Source organism: Homarus americanus, unplaced genomic scaffold (assembly GCF_018991925.1).
Source record: "Homarus americanus isolate GMGI-L3 unplaced genomic scaffold, GMGI_Hamer_2.0 scaffold39155, whole genome shotgun sequence".
NCBI lineage: Eukaryota > Metazoa > Arthropoda > Malacostraca > Decapoda > Nephropidae > Homarus > Homarus americanus.
Genome location: NW_024737042.1, coordinates 9480091 through 9497556, shown reverse-complemented (window position 1 = coordinate 9497556; position 17466 = coordinate 9480091). Strand labels below are relative to the sequence as shown.

At 35.9% G+C, this 17466-nt stretch overlaps 1 protein-coding gene across 1 annotated transcript; it reads left to right on the top strand.

Moving 5' to 3' along the window:
* The first annotated feature begins 6588 nt into the window (after window positions 1–6588).
* On the top strand, window positions 6589–17077 carry LOC121872680 (coiled-coil domain-containing protein 103-like). The gene is made up of 5 exons (XM_042375660.1): window positions 6589–7046; window positions 9243–9409; window positions 11160–11308; window positions 13973–14214; window positions 16702–17077. Exons 2-5 carry the CDS (start codon window positions 9247–9249, stop codon window positions 16862–16864), a joined length of 717 nt encoding a protein of 238 aa, XP_042231594.1. The 5' UTR covers window positions 6589–7046; window positions 9243–9246; the 3' UTR covers window positions 16865–17077.
* Window positions 17078–17466: the final 389 nt, after the last annotated feature.

Here is a 17466-nt window from a genome sequence, read left to right as displayed (position 1 = left end):
TAATAATAATATTATATTATCTTTTTTATTAATTTGTATTAAATATTATCATTATTATTATTTTTAGATTGCCCCCGAGGGGGCTAGTTTATTGGGCACCCCCTTACATCCTGTGCAAGATGAAGCGCAGAAGCCAAACAAGCAAAGGAAGACTGGTAGAGCTGCGTTTAGAAGAGCGTGGTGAGGAAATATCGAGTGCCACCACTCACTAACATTTTGTGGCCACTGCTAACGCCGCCTCCCAAAATTAAATGAACTTATTCTTGCTATTTAGATTCTACAGATAATTGCTTTCCTTAATTGTTCATCTGTCTCAGCTTTCACACCTTTGTCCCTCACTACACTCACTTGCCCTTTACCTCCCTCTCTAGTCCTCTCAATAATAACTTTCTTCTGCCTGATTTCCGTTTCCCTCTCCTCTCATATACACTGGACGTCATATTCTAATTAAAGACTAATCAGTGTGGGCTAGCAAAATTGGAATAAACAGCAAAAATGTCCCCAAGCACCCCCGATTCAATATAGTGATTACAAAGTTTATGATACAATAAGCCAGGTGGCCTGAAGTCTTTGACAGTGTCACATTCAATAATATAGTGTTCAAGGGTATGCTGTAAAGGTTTATCACAAAGTTTACATGTTGAGTGTTCCGGTATGGGTTCAGCGTTACTAACTTGCCAGATGTGTCTGTATCCTTTTTACTTTTATCCTCTTCGCCACTGATCGGCTTATTAGCCGCTTGGGCGATCGGTCACTTCTCAGATTACGCACTGTTGGCAAATACTGGGCATGCACCGGCTCCTGAATGTACCTGAACTCGCTCCAGTGTTGGTCAGGTTGTAGTGGATTTCTCCCCTACAAACGCTGTTTGTCGCTGAGTAGCCGATCCCGCGAATTCCCCAGTGTATGCCTCGTGGTCTAGGTCAACCAGCGCTGCCTTACATGGCGGAGGTCAACTACTAAGCCACGCCTACCTCCGCTATTTAAGACCTGACCTCGTGGTGACCATTATTATGTAAACCAAAGAAATAAATCGGGCGAGAAAAATGACGGAGTAGCTATAGCGGTTAAAAGAAACTTAAAATTTAAACTAATCGATGACTTCCAGGATGAATTTCTAGCAATAAAAATAAATACAACTCAAGGAGACGTAATTATTGCTACTACTTATCTGCCACCGAGACGACCCTACTTACCTATAGAAGACCTATTAAAATTGGCTAACAACAGTCATCCGATGTACATCTTAGGAGACTTTAACGCCAGACACAGGATTTTCGACACTACAAATAATAACACCGTGGGAAACGCCCTTAATCAATTAATAAACCTCGGGAAAATCAATCATCTAGGTCCTAACTTTCCAACCTGGAGAAATCACAATGCACAATCGACACCAGACAAAATTTTTACCAACAACAAAACCTTTTTCAATTACCATATAAAACAAGGACCTCTCACAGGCAGTGACCATCTACCAATTATACTAACACTGTCAACAAGCCCCATACAGATACCAATAAAAAAGAGACTGAAAATGAGTAAAACAGACTGGGACAGCTTCAAAGACGACTTAGGTAATCACCACTCGATTAACCTACAAGGGAAAACAACAGAAGACATAGACTCAGAAATGGACAGACTGCACTCAGCAATAAAAACATCTATAACCAAACACACTCCTACTTCACACTTTAGAACATTACCCAACAACAGATTACCAGAAGAAGTTAAATTAATCCAAACCCATTACAATGAAATAAACAGGTATATGGAAAGACACGGCAGTAACAGATGGCTATATACGACGCAGACAGCACTACAGATAAAATTAAGAGACGCATGTAAGGAAGCAAACAATAAAAAATGGAATGATATTATGATGGCGGCTGACATGACTAAAGACACAAAAACATTTTGGACTTCCATAAACAAGATGATGGGGCACAACAAGCAAAAAACACCATATATTAAAGACCAAAATGGAATAAAACTGCACGAGGAAAATGAACAAGAGTCAGCATTCAAAAGGGAATGGGTAAAAGTTTTTAAAATATCAGATGAGGAAAATGAAGATTTTGATACTGAACACGAAGAAAGGATAGAAGACGAAATGGGAAGACATACATAGAATCACCCCAAAGCAATATATAGACTATAACTTATCACCTAATAATCAAATAATAACCATGGGAGAAATGATGCACTGTCTGAGGAAGTTTAAGGAAAAAGGCCCCGGGCTCACAGGTATTACACGAAATATGACCATGAATCTACCTGAAAACATCTTAAAAACACTATTAAACATTTATAACGCATGCTTAATAACCGGTTACTTTCCAGACAAACTAAAATATGCTAAAATGATATTTATTCCCAAAGAGGGTAAGGACAATAAGGAAATATTAAACTACAGGCCAATATCTTTATTAGAAATTACCGGGAAACTATTGGAAAATATTTTAAATTCAAGACTTATAACCTTTCTAACACAACATGGGAAAACTAACAATAGACAACATGGATTTATGCCCAATAGAAATACCCTAACTGCAATAGCTACAATAACGGAAATAATTGCAATAGAAAAAAGCAAGGGGAACCAGATCAATATAATTTTAAGGGACGTTTCTAAGGCTTTTAATAAAGTTTGGCATTTAGGCTTAAAATATAAGATATTAAAATTGGGACTTAACGAATACTTGCTAAGAATATTGTGTAACTATTTAGATGATAGGAGAGCACAAATTCAAATTGGAAACTTTATGGGAACTATGTTTAATCTTGAGAGTGGAGTACCTCAAGGAGGATGCTTTTCTCCAACACTATATACAATTTATACCTCAGACACACCTCAACCTACCCCCTTTAGCGAATATGTAATGTTTGCTGATGATATTACTCAAATAGTATCATACCCAGGAAAATCAACCCAATTTATGGCACTCTACACGGTAAGAGCAATAAAAAATATAAATGATTTTGAGAAAAAATGGAAAATCAGGACAAATAAGAACAAATTCAAGATAATACCAATAGCCAAGATCAAAACAAGTCCAGTAATAGTCGACCAGGAACTATACCCATACGACACTGAAGGCAGGATGCTTGGACTACAACTAACAAAAAGAGGATATATAACATAATTAAAAGATAAAGAACTACAGGCAAGAATAAGATTATCAAAAATAAAACGCTTTAAGAACCTTAGCATTAATAACAAAAGAAAGATTTATATAGCCCTTGTCAAATCAATTATGGACTACCCACCCATCCCATTGAACACCCTTAGTAAAACGAGCATTAAAAGGTTACAAACAGTACAAAATATAGCCCCCAGATTTATATATAACATAAAATATACAGACCACATCAATAATGAACAGCTACACAAGAGAGCAAACCTCCTAGCAATCAGTGTAGAAATACACAACAAAGCTGCAAATATTTGGAAAAAGTGACTGAACTTAACACAGAAACATATCAAAATTGGATAAATAATATTGACAACGAAGAATTCCAAGAACACAGTTGGTTTAAATCAGCCAGGAAGAAAGTAATTGAACCATCTCCTGCCCCAATATACACATAAAACATTAATAGAGAGAATAAAAGATGAGTGACCTACCAGCTCCACAAGAACCTGGCAGGCCTCTCCATACAGTGTACCTTTAGACTAACATAACTAACATTTAACATTAACTAACATCTTAGCAAAAAAAAAGAAAAAAAATGTGACTACCCTCCCAGCTACACAAGGACCTGGGCGGGCTCACTAACTTCAACAATAATAAAAATAATAATAATAAGCAGCATTATAAAAATAAACCAATATTAATACAAAGGTCTGACGACCCAAGGGAGCAGAACAAAGATAAAACACCAATAAGAAAGATGAAGCGATCTGGTTGAGCCCAGATTCTTTCTACTCCTACTGTATTTCAGTTTCACCACTTTTCCTTCAACCCCTAATAATCTCCTTTCACCTCTTAACTAAAGACTTCGTATCGTATCGACATGCCCCTTCTTCTAGCTACAGCCGCAGCAAGCAACACCTCCTGCCTGGCGGCCCTCGCTCCCGCCGGCGAGCATGGCGACCCACAAGCTGTCCTCCTCTGAGCATCATCACCAACCAGCTCTCTCTACATCACGCTTGTAACCACGCTGCCACTTCCCAGCACCAAGCTGCATTGTACATCCAATACAACATGTATACAGAGAGCAGCACATTGTGAGTTTCCTTTCTCCATCCCATCCTGAGTGTGAACCAAACAACCTGTTCCCCACAGTATCACTTCTCACTGCCACGCAGGACAGAGAAACTATTAACCGACACATGCCAATGAGAACAACTGTCGTATCGAATTTATGTGGATTCCGTCCCATGTTGGAATTAGGTATCATGACAGTGCTGATAGACTGGCCAATGAGGCATGTAAGAAAGAAAATGTTGACCTTGGCCTGTCCAATGCTGTACTTAAAAACATTCAATTCAGAATCATGAACTCTGATCTAGAAGAACTGAGAAGTGCAGTCCCTAGCATATCTCGGGGACCAGATGGGGTGACAGTACTCCAGATGGGGAAGCACTTCACTCCTGAAGATCGTTACGAGGGACGGACCGTCTAGATATCTGAACGACCTTCTTGTAAGACCCAATAATTTATTTGCCTGATTTACCTTCTTCTCACAATGGCCCGAGAACTTCAGCTCATTGTCAACATACACACCTAGGTCCTTCTCACACACAGTCTCAACTAGCGCAGTTTCTTCATCCCGTTGGGATATATGATACGCCTCCTTACCGTTGGTACGCCCCAGGTGCATCCTCTTCGACTTCGTGACATTGAATCTCAGCAGCCATTTCTTCGACCATTCCTGGAGCCCACAGAGATCCTTCTGCAGCTCTTCACAGTCCGCTTGGTTCTTAATTTCCCGAAATAACTTGGCGTCAGCGGCAAACATTTGTATGGAGGAGTGTACAACGTCAGGCATGTCATTTATGAAACAAACAAACAACAGCGGGCCCAATACACTGCCCTGTGGTACCCCACTTGTGACAGGTACAGATGACGATTTCGTACCATTAATCACCACACACTACTTGCGGTCATGTAGAAAGTCTTCTATCCACGCTAGGACATTTCCCCGAATTCCGTACCCTTCCAGTTTGATTTTAAGCCTTTCGTGGGGTACACTGTCGAAAGCCTTGGCGTAGCCTAATTCTGGCCACGACTACATCACATTGTCTGGTTCTGTCCTTATGCTGGTCATACCGGTACCTTTCGTCACAAAATTTGTCATATTTACTAATGCTACAACTGCCAGGTCTCTCTGCATTTCTCAGTTCTTCTAGATCAGAGTTCATGATTCTGAATTGAATGTTTTTAAGTACAGCATTGGACAGGCCAAGGTCAACATTTTCTTTCTTACATGCCTCATTGGCCAGTCTATCAGCACTGTTATGATACCTAATTCCAACATGGGACGGAATCCACACAAATTCGATACGACAGTTGTTCTCATTGGCATGTGTCGGTTAATAGTTTCTCTGTCCTGCGTGGCAGTGAGAAGTGATACTGTGGGGAACAGGTTGTTTGGTTCACACTCAGGATGGGATGGAGAAAGGAAACTCACAATGTGCTCTCTGTATACATGTTGTATTGGATGTACAATGCAGCTTGGTGCTGGGAAGTGGCAGCGTGGTTACAAGCGTGATGTAGAGAGAGCTGGTTGGTGATGATGCTCAGAGGAGGACCAGCTTGTGGGTCGCCATGCTCGTCGGCTGGAGCGAGGGCCGCCAGGCAGCAGTGGAGGAGGTGGTGTTGTTGCTTGCTGCGGCTGTTGCTAGAAGAAGAGAGAGATCAACACGAGGTCAGGTCTTTTATAGCGGAGGTAGGCGTGGCTTAATAGTTGACCTCCGTCATGTAAGGCGGCGCTGGTTGACCTAGACCACGAGGCATACACTGGGGAATTGGCAGGGTCGGCTAATCAGCGACAAACAGCGGTTGTAGGGGAGGGATCCACTACAATACCACCCTCAGTGTCAAGACCTGACTGAATTACTCAGAATAGGCAAACTGTACTCCAAGCTTTGTCAATAAATTGCTACATTAAAAAACTAAACCTCTCCTCTCCCCACCTACAACACTAATACTGTACTGCATACATCTGCTGCAGTGTATAGCTGACGAAAACTTCACCAGCCCGTCAGCTTCTCGTCCGTGCCACCTTTTCGAAACCGTAAACACTTTACATGAGTTTATGCAAGTTACTGTCTTCATCGCGATACAGAAAGAAGGGTGGCTTGCAGTCATAATTTTATCCTTATACAAAGAAGGAACGCGGTCTACCGAGCTGGAGTTGTGTCTACCGGGATATTTACACTGTAGCTTCCATTAACTTAACCTCTTAATTGGCTCAGCCATGTTAATATTGTTATTATTATCGACCCTGTATCTGTATTTTTCTGGCTAAATAAACTGTTTCAACAGCAATACTATAGTAGCACCAATAAGAGTATCTCCAGGACACACTAAGCTTATTAAATCATCTTATTGAAACCAAAAATCTAAATCGAGGCGCACGTTTCTTTCAATGGTATATATAGAGTTCCGTATATTATGCAATACGCAGAATAAAAGAAAACAAGTAGCAGTGAGTGAGGGAGGGAGGCGGGGTCGTGGTTGGCTCGCCTGGCTGGGTTTATGTGGTCGCCTGGTTGATTGTAAACATTGAGGTGCGTCTTCCCTCATCTCACTCCAGCATGATAATTTATTACCTCACTCATATTACACCGTGCGCCCGTTCACGCTGAAGTGTACAATAAAGTTACTGATTCAAGTTATTCGCCATTTCAAGGAGAAAAGCACAAAGACGAGTTTAGAGAGAGGGTTATATTAACTTGGAACTACTGAGCTAGGATGAGCTCCACCAAAGAAAATAATTGAAAATAGTGAAACACATTGACATACCGAAGATTACATTATTAGGAAAGATTACGAAATACAAGGAAAGTTGGCTCTGTGGAAATCTAAATTCTTAAGGTAAGTTTTTGGAGCTAACCCAAGATTTATTAAGTTTAATCGTGGAAGGACGTGCCAGGAAATTTTTAAGGAATAACATGATATTTGTCAGTTAGGTAATACTTAATGCAGTTGATATTTGGTATTATTGTAGTTTCTGCCAATACTCGGCCGACTGTTTTAACCATCCTCAACCTTTAGATTTCCTAATTTGGAGTATTTCTAACCCCATTTCAACCAGGGGGTAAAGAATAAGGTAAACTGTAGATAACGGCTACCACCAGAAGGAATTGGTTGAAAAATTTTCTACACAATATGATATTAAACACAAAAATGGAAATGACAATGTATAAAACCTGACCTACCCACAGGTTGGGTATGTTAGGTCAGGTTCTATTAGGTTCAATGCATTACCGTGTTAATTTATGTGTTAAACAACTTACCTTAATATTGAGGTTGATATACATCAGCAATGGCGAGGAGGAATTCGTGGAAGCGTTGACCATCATTTATAGGAAACGTCTCTTGAAGAGGGATTCAGCGAGGTAAACAACAAAAGTGGCGCTGGGAGGAGAATTGTGAAACAGGATAGTAAAAAAATAAGTAAATAAATACTTAAAAAATCATAATAAAAAGTTGTCGTTTCTTTTAATATACTTTAAATCATCAAAACAATAAGTACGGCAAAAATAAAGAAAAAACAACTTCTGGTGATCTACACCTTTACCAAGAATGTCAGAAATGAATTTTTAAGTTTTTCCATTTTTTTTTGGGGGGTTAACTCTCTAAAACGGGTACTTCCCCCGGAAATAAAGATAAAATTCGATTAAATCACACCAAAATACACAGGAAAAACTAATTTTTAAACTACTAGGGCATATTGGCCGAAACTGCAATTTTACCGTATGGTCAAACAGTAGTTGGGGCTGAAACTGCAAATTTACCACTGTTTTGTTTGGCTGTAATGAAGGATTAGCCAATCAGAGCACGCTCATGGTAAAATAGTGTTAGTAGGAACTTACCCCGACACGACAAAATATCTACTGCCAATATATACTGAACAATGTTAGAACACCAACCCACCAATATGCAACTTTTTTAATGACTTTCTTTCTTGATTAAACTAAAAGTCAAATGCAGGATTTTTTTTTTTTCACAAAATATTCTACGTCCACCCACTGCATCCATCCAATACCATTTTTGCGTTTGATAATAATAATAATAATAAAATACCTGTAATTTACATTTAGTCAATTTGATCAAGAAACGCCGACAGAGCCATCTCGTGTTCCCAGGCGGTCACCCTTCTAAATATAGTATACTAACCAGACCTAACATTAATTAACTAAGCATTATAATGCAAGGCGTGTTGATCATACTCAGGTGCTTTTTCTATTTATTTGAACAAAGTGTTCATTAGATTTAAGAAACAACATCAACATACAGTGCTCAGTACATTTGCTGATGTTCAGCATCTATGGGGCCACATTATCATGCCCCACAGTTAAGTACATGGTCACTCAGAGCATTAGAGACTGACACTGTTAGAATAGCCAGTGCCAAATTGACCTGGGTCACCTTGCCTAAGAAAATTGATCAGGACCCAGGAAATCCCTATTTATGGTTATTTTTTCCTAGGTCAAGATGAGGTAACTATCCCTACCTGAACCCAAACATAAATGGTTCATCACTTTTCCAACAGATCTAAATATTAATAATTAAATTTTTAGTTTCAAAAGGTCCACTCGAGCAAAAATCTGAGATCACAGATGTCTAAGATTGAAATTTACATGTCATCATTGTTAACATCATGTTTTACTACCATACAACATAACAATTCGTACGCCAATTGCATAGTTACATCTTGCCTTTCACACAAAGAGAAGGTCCTATTGCCATCAATAAAGGCAGCAGTTCCCTAACTACTAACAGCCACTTGTGACTCTTGCAACTGAAATAACTATAATACCACCTCCAGCACTGGTTATGTCACCCTGGTGTGCATAACTCATCAGGACATATGAAAATACTGTACAGTACAATAATTCTGTTGGTTGTATCTGAAACACTGGAAAAACTATTGAAGAAACACTTTTCTCAATAATTCTCGAGTAATATAGACACGAAACTGTAAATCCACATATGAAAAAAATGAGGGGGGGGGGAGGGCTCAATGAAGTGTTACATATTTTTTTTCTCTAAATTATTATTCTGCAGCGTGATGGCATGCGGAGGTTGGGAAGGAAGTGTGGATGCAAATCAGCTTGAGGCAAGACTTCGAGCAGGATTAGAAGCAGATCGTCGATATACAGCAGAAAATGCAGCCAAGTTACGTGCCATTCACTCAGCACCAACTTATGATGAATTTAGGCAGCTTGTTCTTGGTGAGAAAAAGATTATTTCCATGTGTATTAATTTTTTCAGTATGAAGAGTATTACAGTGGTCCCTCGGTTAACGAACACAAATCGTTTCACAGAGTCGTTCGTTAACTGAAAGTTTCGTTAACCGAATCCATTATTTCAATGGGATATTGGGTAATTGGTTCCAGCTCACAATAAAGTACATACAAAGTATAAACAAAATGCAGTAAAGTACACTTACTTTGAGGTGTGTATGTAGAATGTTGCTGGTTGATGATAATGGGAATTAGAAGTGGGGGGTGGAGGAGGAGAAGAGAAGGAAGTGGGGATGGAGGAGAAATTGCCTTTCTTTTGACCCATGCTTAATGCAGTAATTTAACCAATAAAATTTTAAGTTCACTAGCTGTAATTACAGATTATTTTATTTAAATCAACACTGCACTGCGCTGTATATTATCAATATGTTAACTAAATTTCAGAATGACCAATAATTTTAATGTAAAAACGTAAAAATACTCTGTATTCAAGAGAGCAACAAACATGATGTTTCCTCCACTTTAAACAAAGTTTAACTGACGCTTTGGCGGGTGAGTCAAGCGACGGATGGGCGCACAAAAAATTAGTTCCCTGTACTGCATATATTATCAATATGTTAACTAAATTTTAAAATGAATAATAATTTTAATATAAAAAATGCAAAAATATTAAAGAGCACAACTTTCTTGATATTTATTCCACTGGAAACGAATGTAAACATAGAACCAATTACTGTATTGGCAGACTAGCTGATCAGCTGATGCTCACAACAAAACGTGTTTGTCGTAAGGATTTCGTTAATCGAAGTTTTGTTCGTTAACCGAATTGAAGATCCTTATGGGAGCTAATTCGTTAACCGAATTTTGTTAATCGAACCTTTCGTTAACCGAGGGACCACTGTACATGTAAAAAAAATTTCTTTACTCAGAATGAAATGTACTGAACTCTTCATATACCATATGTGCCATTGTACAGTACAGTATGAAATACGCGTTTTTTTTCTTTCCTGAAAAGTGTCTCTAAACTTGCCTTATGTCTTCTACATCAAATGTATTCCTCAGACATTGTCTAGAAGTGATGTTAATCATAGGAAGAGCCTTTGGTTTAAGAATTGATAGAACAGAAATATAGTTCATCAGTCACCTACTGTATAAATAAACTTACAGGTAACAGTAGTTATGATGAGTATGGCTTTGCTCCGTAATGGATAAAATGGTAACTGCTTAATCATTAAAATGCATTTATAGATTACGTTCCATTCATGTTTTGTTCCATAGTTATGAGAACAAATATTAAGTGCTACATTTATTCACTGATTTTTTCCTAAATATTCCCTTCAAAATCAATGAGTCTTTTACAAAGGTGTGTTTTATACAGTGGCAGATATGAATCTTTCTTAGAGAAAATGTGTATTTCTATAATTTATAGTTGGAGGAAATCTCACTTTAAATACAGTATTAAAATTCTTTCAATGGTAATTCATACTGTAAGAAATAAACCTAAAGAAGAAATGCTACAATATTAAGGTTTATTCATAACAGTGAGGTCATTGGAACAATGAGTATTGAAAGACTGAGCCGTAGGAGGCAGTAATACATGTTAGGTTAGAAACTCGTAAATTCTTCCAGATAAAAGAGTTACAACATGGACAGTAATAAAGCTTTCTCTCTAGTATATTTCAAATTGTTTATACCATTCTTGGAAGACATTTTCAATGCCATTTGTTTGAATTTTCAGGGGCTCATCTAAAGCCACTTGATCGAAATGATAAAAGCAAAGTTCGTCCGTCCATCTGGAATTCCCTGGCTTCTTCAGCAACTAAGAAGTCGAGTAAGCCACCTCCACAGGACACTGAAAATTCTGTATATCCAACTGATGTACAATATGTGAGTATTGTGGTCCAGTGACAACACCCAGAAAATTATCCTTCCCCAAATTGGCTTGTACAATAATTGCTTCACTCATATGTACTCACATCCTTCCAAATATGGTATTGTCTGTTTCAGCTTTATCCATACTGCTGCTTCCAAATACTTTGTAAGGTTTGTCTTAATACTGTAAGTCTTACTAAAATGCCAGCAAATTAATTGATGTTGAGCTTTCGTTGGAATTGGATTTATTTTGGCCTTTCAAGCCTTTTCTTATAATAATGAAGGATGGCTACAGTCAAGAGCATACACACAGATTGTCTCTTCATTCACTCCTATTGCTGTAACAAAAGGAGCATACTGTATGTTATATATAAAATATAAAATTTATTGAAACATCTTAAATCAGTTTTCATGAAAACCTTTTTCTATAAGTCCTTCATGCAATATATTGTATTTGTCTCATTATTATCTAAGAACATATTACAATACAGTACCTTATATAGTGTGAGGTGTGTGGCTGGGCAACGTATCACTCCCCACACACCGCTTTGCCTCGCCTCTACGCCACACAAATTAGTTCTCGTACATAAATACAGTGATCGCTCCATTAGCCGGAACAATTGGTGCAGAGCATTTCTGGGAATGAGAGATTTCCGGGTAACGAGACAACTCTCTCAAAGCCGAAAAAAAAATCCCCCATCCCCGGAATTTTCCGGGTAATGAAAAAATATTCTTGGAAGTTCCAGAAAATGCCCATTACATCTTTCAAACCTAGAAAAATATCTCTCATCCCCGAAATTTTCCTTTTATCAGGAAATTTTTTTTAGAAATTTTCTGGAAAATGTGACCCTTGGAAAATCGCTCCCAAAGCCGTAATTTTCCAAAAAATTTTGGCTTTGGGAACGATTTTCCGAGAAAATTTAAATTCCGGCTATCGGAGAGTTCCGGGTTTGAGGGATTCCGGCTAACGGAGATATTACTGTACAGTAGGTCCTCCAAATTCGCAGGAGTTAGGTTCTCAAAATGGCCGCGAATCGCCAAATCCGCAAATGACATTTGCTTACCAGGGGGGAATTGTTACATTTTCACTTGTGTACAAAGAAATGTATATTCCCTTTATGTGTTTGCCCTTAGGACAATTATTTCCTGTACCTGTATATTGTAAATATGTGATACAAATAAATAATAATGGGAAAATACTCTCACAAATAATCAGAAATAAATTTATTAAAAATGTGAGTCTACCTTCAAGTCCATGCTTTATTAATAAAGTAATAAAGCACGGACTTGAGGGTAGACTGTCGCAGTTTTAATAAATTTGTTTCTGATTATTTGTGAGAGGGTTTTCACAATTATTACTTATTTGTATGTATGTGTGTGTGTGTGTACACACACACACACATATTTACAATACAGGTAAGGAAATGGACGAGTTGACGGTCGGAATTTTTTTGTAAGATGGCAGGTCAATGGGTAAAAAAAACGCTTAAATTCACTATGGTAATGATATTTTTAAATAAATTGGGCCAAAAAGTGTCAAAAAATATCGGTTAAAGTTTCTAAAAAGTCACATGACTGCGAAAAGCTGTGATTGGTTGTGACTGCAGCAATGAGTTTGAAACTAGTGATGTCATTGCAAATGGCAGTCCTGTTTCGAGAGAAATAAACTTATTTCGATTATTATAGCAGGACTTTAAACTTTTATTACAAATTATATATACTACTGTATCACTCTACGAACGTGGCAGAGTGTATTTCTTGTGTTTGCCCAGAACCGTCAACTCAACCATTACTGTCTCTAGAACGAATGGCTCCCTGTCCCAGCCGCAAAAATGCCGACAACTTTATAACTACCAACAGACATTCTTGGGTACATCCAGGGTGTCATCCACGAATAATAGAAAACCGCGAAATAAAAATCCGCGAATTTTGGGGGCCCCCTGTACTACGAACCAGTTGTACTTGTGTCGGATTCTTAAAATAATTGACCTTATGGGACCTCGTTTGTATCGGTGAGTGTTCGTAAGTCGGGGACCCCCTTTACTGTACTGTATATATATATATATATATATATATATATATATATATATATATATATATATATATATATATATATATATATATATATATATATATATATATATATATATATATATATATATATATATATAGGTGGCCTGAGATGTTTTTATTATACTGTACCATTATGCTTAATTAAAATCTGCTGAATTTTAACTGGGTTTTCAAATTGTTTTTTCTTTTGTGAGATAATTTCGATATGTTGAGATTTTGGACTAATTCGATCAACCCAGAGCCCCAACTAAATCGAGTTAAAAAAAAATAATCATAATTTTGATTGCATGTTTTGCTAATTAAAATTTCTGAGACTGGAACAAACAAAATGATGCCATGCATCACTTCCATCAATTATGGGCAATGTTATCACTCTTGTAGTTTCACACACACACACACACAAAAGAAAAATTCTAGAATGCATTTTGAGTTTACAAGATAAAATGGCACCTATTGTATTCAGTGGTAAGTTAACATACCATTTGAAGCAAAAATAAACAAAATTTCATACTGTTTCACTGTTTTTATGTGTGTGTATTTTTCACTTTTGCTTCCTTACTTCTGCTCTTTTCATATATTATTATCTTTACACCCTGTATTTTATAGGATGTTAACAATCCACCAAGCACTACTGAAGGTCTTGTGCAGTTGTGGGAGCGATTGGATTTGGCTGAACGACTTGAGCTGTTACGCAATTTGTCACCACAAGCAACAGAGAGATTAGCAGGGGGTCTGGTGGCTGGTGGCCTTTTAGGGGATGCCATCACCACACTCTTGGCTTTTACACCAACTGTTAGTGATGTGGTCATGGTAGTCAATATGTTGCAGGCACTGACACTTGCAAAAAGGTTAGCAAAGTTTATATGTTTGTATTGACTAGACCTAGTGGTACTATAAAATCTTTTATAATCCACTATAAAAAGTATTATTAGGTTATAGACAAATTGACCTTGATTGATAATTGAAGTACAGTACTGTTCTTACAAGCAAGAAGCAAGGCATTACCCTTCCTCTAAAGGCAGGGTTTTCAGTATGATATTTTATATCAGATTAGTTATGTAACCATTTAAAATTTTCAGTCGTTCCCATTAAAAAAAAAAATAATATATATATATATATATATATATATATATATATATATATATATATATATATATATATATATATATATATATATATATATATATATATATATATATATATATATATATATATATATATATATATATATATATATATATATATATATATATATATTTTTTTTTTTTTTTTTCATGTAAATACAATGTGATTTTATCAAGATATATATATATATATATATATATATATATATATATATATATATATATATATATATATATATATATATATATATTTTTTTTTTTTTTATTTTTTTTCATAAATCCACAATGTGATTTTATCAAGATATATATATATATATATATATATATATATATATATATATATATATATATATATATATATATATATATATATATATATATATATATATATATATATATATATATATATATATATATATATACAGTGACCCCTCGGTTAACGAACTCAATCCGTTCCAGAAGGTCGTTCGTTAACCGAAAAGTTTGTTAACCGAAACCATTGTTTCAATGGGTTTTTGGGTAATTGGTTCCAGCTCACCGAAAATTTCCTAAATTCAACAAAAATGGTAGAAAAGTTCACTTACTTTGAGGTGTGTATGTAGATGATGATGATGATGATGATGATGATGATGATGGGAATTACAATGGGGGTGGAGGAGAAGGAAGAAGAGAAGGCATTGGGGTGGAAGAGAAGTCACCCCATGGCACCATTTCACCCATAAAATTTTAGTTCTCTTGGTGTATTTCAAGATTATTTTCTTTAAATCAACACTGTACTGCATTATATATTGTCAATATGTAAAATATATTTCAAAATGACCAATAATTTGCTTGGAAACACAGAAAAAAGCGTTTAGTTGAAGAGAGTCTCAAGCAAGATGTTACCTCCAGTGATAACAGAGAGACTAACGCCTGTTTGCTGTGTTAAGAGGCTGGATGCTGCGCTTTAAACTAGTCACTTTATCTTCAATTATGTTCAATAATTGTTAAAATGACTAAAAAATTGAATATTAAACTTTTAAAATTATTGAATAGTATAAACTTCTTGATATTTACTAAAATAGTTAGGAATTTAAGCCCTAGAACCGATTAATGTATTGGCGGACTGATACTTAAGCTGGTTGCCCGGCCAGTGCAAGCGAAAACATGTTGAGGTCGGTTCGTAAGAAATTCGTTAACCGAATTTTTGTTCGTTAACCGAATTGAAGATCCTTATGGAAGGCAGTTCGTTAACCGAGGCGTCGTTAAACGAGGGGTCACTGTATATATATATATATATACTGTATATATATATATATATATATATATATATATATATATATATATATATATATATATATATATATATATATATATATATATATATATATATATATGCAAAGTAAATCACTGTAGGTGCGTGATCTAGGTATATGTTGTGAAAGAAAAACACGAAGTTCCCAAGCGCTTTGAAGATGAGATTGCAGCGCTTGGGAACTTCATTTCTCTTCTCAGTTATCACATATATATATATATATATATATATATATATATATATATATATATATATATATATATATATATATATATATATATATATATATATATAATTACAGTACAGTACTGTTTAGTATGTTTGATATATATGTGATACAAGTTTGGCAGGTGCAACTCTTTTCACTTTTAGGTATGACCAGCATTGTACAGTAAGTGTTGTCATCTTCACATTTAACACTCAAATAATCACAAAGCATTCTTTGGAAAATGCTTCAGAGATTGTTGTTGAGTTCATGGGACTTTTAGATGTGATAAACAACAACCACTATCTTCTGAAAAATTTTGCCTGTGGTAATCCCTTTGGGAAAAGGCGCGCATGACATAGTTGTATGATATAGCTTGTCTAACTGTAATTACTACACATCAGTCCCATCACCTGCCACAAGGAAATAACATGTGTGTTTGACAGAGGTTAAGGGTAATTTATGTAAAACCAGTGTCACAAACTAAAATTCGTGTTTCCTAATGTCATAAAGTCAAGTTTGTACATTTTTGGAACTACATTAAAAACTGAATATTATTGTACAGTACTAATTAAATTGATGAATATGTTTGATAATTGAAGTTTGATAGTTGAAGCAAAGATGATTTTATTTAAACAGGAAAGTACTGTATTGAAGACACTACAGGATGCATACATATTGATAGATATATATATATCTGGTTCCATTCTAGATTTACCCTGAGTGTGACATTAGTGTGTGGAGAGGAGCGATGGGCATGGGGTCGACTCCTGGAGAAGCTACAGCTTGCTTTATCAGAACGACCACAGGACCTTGCCGAGTTGAATGTTACCGAATGGACTCTGGCACAGCTTAAGCTCAAATTTAATCTTTAGGATATTTAAAATAACACACACACACACACACACATACTGTATATACAGTATTAAGAAAAATTACCTTGCTTTGGTTTCGTAAATATACCCAAAGAAGCTGACTTTTCTCTTGTTTTATTATTATTCAAACAGTACCGTAAGTACTTATTTCCATTATAATAATGGAGACTACAATTATACACAATATTAATTTTATAAAACATCTTTTTTTTAGGTTTTCTGTACTTAATATTGAAGATATCAAATTTATTATTTATGAAAACCTTTGGGTTTCAGTATGCTATGTATTGTATTATATCTTATTATATAAGAAGTTAATAGATTTCTAACATATAATTAATTATAATTGATCTTTGACTTAGGAATTTGAGTGCTCTATCCAAAATTTAACTCTCAAACTATAACTTAAATTTTTTAATGGTTTTAGTATTGTACATTATCTTTATTGTTTACAATGGAGAAGCCTTACTACGGTACTGTAATTTTTGCTTTCACTCATTGTTTTTGTCTTTAGAGAGGGAGTGAGAGAGGTCTAGTTTCAAATGAAAAATATAAAAAATCGTGTTAGGTACTTTCTAACTTTTAACATAAACTTACGCAGG

Bases quoted from the DNA above. Each gene is read 5' to 3' on its own strand.
- LOC121872680 (XM_042375660.1), top strand. From the start codon at position 9,247: ATGGCATGCGGAGGTTGGGAAGGAAGTGTGGATGCAAATCAGCTTGAG. The intron at 9,410-11,159 runs GTGAGAAAAAGA...TTGAATTTTCAG, and splicing joins ATTTAGGCAGCTTGTTCTTG to GGGCTCATCTAAAGCCACTT. The intron at 11,309-13,972 runs GTGAGTATTGTG...TGTATTTTATAG, and splicing joins ATCCAACTGATGTACAATAT to GATGTTAACAATCCACCAAG.